The 4,263-nt window shown below is 37.3% G+C and overlaps 1 protein-coding gene across 1 annotated transcript; it reads right to left on the bottom strand.

Moving 5' to 3' along the window:
- Positions 1 to 87: 87 nt before the first annotated feature.
- On the bottom strand, positions 88 to 3,924 carry LOC108622709 (putative ankyrin repeat protein RF_0381; the record flags this gene model as incomplete). The annotated part of the gene is made up of 3 exons (XM_018020767.2): positions 3,628 to 3,924; positions 1,528 to 1,585; positions 88 to 1,442 (listed from the first exon to the last, which is right to left on the bottom strand). A coding segment is annotated over exon 3 (1,344 nt), but the record flags the coding sequence as incomplete, so codon positions are not given.
- Positions 3,925 to 4,263: the final 339 nt, after the last annotated feature.

Raw genomic sequence — 4,263 nt, 5'->3', positions numbered from 1 at the left:
AAGCGGTGTTGGTCTTTTATATCTCTTGATATTCAGTTTTGCACCTTTCTTCACGAGTAGTTCACAAATTTCCACTGCTCCGCGTACCGTAGAGTCAAAAAGCGGTGTCGTACCGTCTACATCTTCGCTGTTAACATCCGCGTTACAGTTCAACAGAAGCTTGACGACTTTTACGTTTTTGGCTCGGACGGCTTCGTGAAGCGCCGTTCTACGATAATTATTTCTTGCATTAATATCAGCTCCTTTGTCGATCAAAAGCTTAAGGATTTCATAATTAATGGGATGACGGAGAACACATGAATGTATGGCCGTGGTACCATCTGTATTTTTTCCATTAACATTGATATCGTGCTGCAAAAGCAGCTCAACAAATTTCTTAGAAGCCGTTTCAGCAGCAATACACAATAATTTGTACTGATCTTTTATCCTGGCACCGTTATCCATAAGTAGTTCCATTATTTCTAAATCGTCATTTAGAGCAGCCTCATGCATCGCAGTAAAATTTCTTTCATCTAGAGCATTTACATTAGCTTTATAGTTTATTAATAGTTCTACCATCTCCCTCTGTTTCGTTATTACTGCCATGTGTAACAATGTAGTACTTTTATTAAAAATTGCATTCTCGTGTAACTGATTAACATCGGCACCAAGTTCCAATAACTTCTTGACAATCTTGATGTGTCCCTTCTCCACAGAAGCGCATACTAATTCGCTATCATTTACATCCTCTGGACTAAGTACAATACCATATGTCAAAAAAGATTTAACGATGAATTCACATTTCCTACCGCGTCCACATACAGCGTCTCTAAGACCATTCTTTTTATTCTTGAAACAAAAATATACTGTTTGCAATGTCTTATCGATAGCAATGGAATATTGGTCGTCAATAGCAAGCTGCAGCGTGTTCTTGTCATTTTTGCCCAGTGAAATATTAGTCTTGTGTTGTAGAAGTAATTTGGCAATGTTTTGGTTACCTTCCATAATTGAATGATGAATCGCAGTATGACCATCGTTATCTTTAGCATCGACGTTAGCTCCGTAGGACAAAAGTAACTGAACGCCTTCTAGATGGTTATTCATGACTGCACATTGAAGGGGCGTCCAACCAAATTCGTTCGTAACATCCACAGAAATGCCTTTGGTTATAAGCAGTTTAATCATTTCTATGTCATCTCTGCTAGCAGCATAGTGAAGTAGTTGTTCATTAGGTACTACTTTCTGATTATCATATTTGACAATGTCTGTTAAAAGCAGGTCAGCACTCTCTGGATGGTTATTCTCAACAGCACATCTTATCAAACGGTACACTTCAACCCAACTTGGGGAATTGGATGGTTGAAGGGTATTAATTAATTCTTTTAATCTATTCAGATTCCCCTCTTCCACAACGGACATCATTTCTCTGTACAATCTTTTTTTATCCGACATTTTCTTCAGATCTGTCAATACGTAAATAGCGAAAATTAGAATTATAGAAAAATAGGCAGTAGAAATTGGGATGTGAAATGAAATGGAGACACTTGCCTTAGTGTAAAGCAATAAAAGCGTATGTACCAGATTGTCACTCGTTATTTCAAGTCACCTGAAACATTAAACAACATGTTGAGGATTATTTATTTTATTCTTGTTAGAATAAGGCAATCTTAATTTGAATTAAGTGGTTAGATAGTGCTCATAACCGGATCAGCACGCGGACTGTTTGTTCGTACTTCCGGTAAAAATTCAACTAGGCGAAAGTTCAATATATTTCCTCGTTAATACAATACATGATTTTCATACTTTATTCTGATTCGTATCGATACTATATTGTGTACAAGTGAAGGAGGAGTAATAAACAGAACTCCATAAAACTAAGAGAAGTCTAAAAATTGTTTCTATGCGACCAGCTGTTCAATAGGTTAAGGGCCCAGAAGGCACGTGTAGTGAGAAAATGGGCATAAAGAGGAACAAGTCAGAAAGTAAAAATAAGTAAAGAAATAAAAAGTATAAGAATACTGTAAAAATGTGCGCTGCAACAAGTAATGTAATTTCGTTGAAAGCATTAAGGAATTAAAAGTTAACCAAGTATAACCGTCGTGGAAATTAAGCAAACGGAAGGAATTATGCAAACTCCAGAGTGGAAAAGTAAAGCTGCGAAGGTGAGAAGAACAATGGATACTATTTGAGAAACAATCCTTAATAAGTATAGTTACATGTAAAAATGCGCATGATATGTCGCAAAGATTGAAAAGTATTTATGAAAGACACCCACAGCAGCAAAAATACAATCTGGCGTAAGAATTTTTCTCATACGAAAAAAAAGACGAGACTGATATAGCTACCTTTATATTAGATATAAAGAATATATCTCTCAAACTCAAGGGCCTAGGTGAGGAGATTAATGAGACGATATCAAAAGTTTTAACAGCGTTACCAGAGAATTGCCGCTATTTTATAAGTGCATGGGAATCGTTGCCCACAGTTGAGAGAACACTGACTAACCTGCTAGCAAAGCTCTTAATTGAAGGAGCTGGAAATTTTGAGGGATAATGAAGAAGCGATAGCACTTAAGGCAGAGGAAAAGGAATATCGAAAATGCGATAAGACAAGACATTTAGCACACACATCTAAGAATATGGATAACAGAAGAGGAAATTATATAAATGCTTTAATTGCCATAAAATAGGTCTCATGGCAAAAGATCGTAAAACAGAACTTGAGTGTTGTAAGACTTGTAAGAAAACTAATCATTCAGAAAAAACTTTTAGAAACCAAAAAGGAAAATTTAAAAAAGAAAAAAATTCTAAAATAGCTCTCATAACGCATGTGGCCACTGAGGAATGGATAGTGGATTCAGTCTCGACATCACACATGAGTAATGGTGCAAAGAATTTGAAAGATAGTAGAGGACTAAATACAGAAATCAGTATGGCGAATCAGAAAGGAATGATGATGGCAAAACAGATAGGGACAGTTGAAATGAAAAATTGTGTATTAAAAAATGTGCTGTACATGCCAAATTTAAGGAGAACCTAATGTCAGAAACCTGATGAAAAGAAAGCAATTAGTCGTTATGTTCACTGAATAGATGCAATATATTCAATGAAATAACTAACAACTTTATAAATCACACAGTAGGTAAAGTAGAATCAATTATAATAAGAATCAAATAGATTGGTTTGGAATTTTCGGTAACTCGATAACCACGCCTCGGACAATTTTCTTTTACAAAGGAAAATATTGTCTAAAATCACCTTAGCTCCTTCCCATTTTCGGGCGTAGTTTTAGTTCTGGGACACTGTATAAATATTGTAACACTTGAAGGAATCGAAAGATGATGTTTCGGCAAAAGTAAAAGAATTTGTAGTGCTAGCTGAGGTAAAACGGAAAAGAAAAGCAAAGAAATTAAACGTGATAATGGTAAAGAATATACATATAATACTAAGTAATAAATTGAAACTACGGTATACGGAATAATAAATTGAAACTATGGTGTACAGGAATATCAATGAATTATACGCCACCCTACATGCTTCAATTAAATGGTAAAGCCGAAGGACTGAACTGAACATTAATTGAACAAGTAAAGACAATAATAAATCAAGATGAAGAGATGCTCTGGGGAAATGCTATAAGTGTAGCTACGTATCTCGCATAATAGAAGTCCTACTAAGGTAAATGAAAAAACGCCTACGAGAAGATCGTTAAGATCTCGAGGTTTTCCGCTGCCAAGGCTCGCTGATCTCGAGGTTTTTCGCTTCCGAGGTTCGCTAATTTCGAGGTTTTCTGCTCCCGAGGTTTGCCAATCTCGAGATTTACCGCTTTGCTTGGTCTCTTTCACGCTCTCCGCGGTTTCGTTTCCAATCTTGCTTTATTTGCCGAGGCTTAACGCTCTCCGCCCAGCAGGGTCTGACTCGAGCACAACAGACCGGGCCCGCTGAATGTCACACACACATTTTTTCTTTTACACGCTTTTCCCTATACCTCCATTTCCATTAACTATGGTACGGGCTGTCAATATTTCCGCTCAGTGTTGGGATACGAGCCGGGTTTTCTCGCGCATGCGTGGCTTTTTCAATAACGTATGTTGGCACGCACATATTGGAACCCAAGGAGTTCCAGGACTCCTGGAAGTAATATTGGCGGGAAAAAACCGAAACGGAGACTGTTGTCGGTAAAATTGATGTTCAATTTGTAATTATTTTCGCAAAATTATGGTCAATCACCACAGAGCGTGCGGTGCGGTGCGGCGCGGCATTTTTCGAGCTGACCGTAAGTTCG

The sequence above is a fragment of the Ceratina calcarata genome, unplaced genomic scaffold (genome assembly GCF_001652005.2).
Source record: "Ceratina calcarata isolate Rehan_Ccalc_2016 unplaced genomic scaffold, ASM165200v1 scaffold2345, whole genome shotgun sequence".
Taxonomy (NCBI): domain Eukaryota; kingdom Metazoa; phylum Arthropoda; class Insecta; order Hymenoptera; family Apidae; genus Ceratina; species Ceratina calcarata.
The sequence above is the reverse complement of the archived record's forward strand: the minus strand, read 5'-3'. Positions and strand labels throughout refer to the sequence as shown.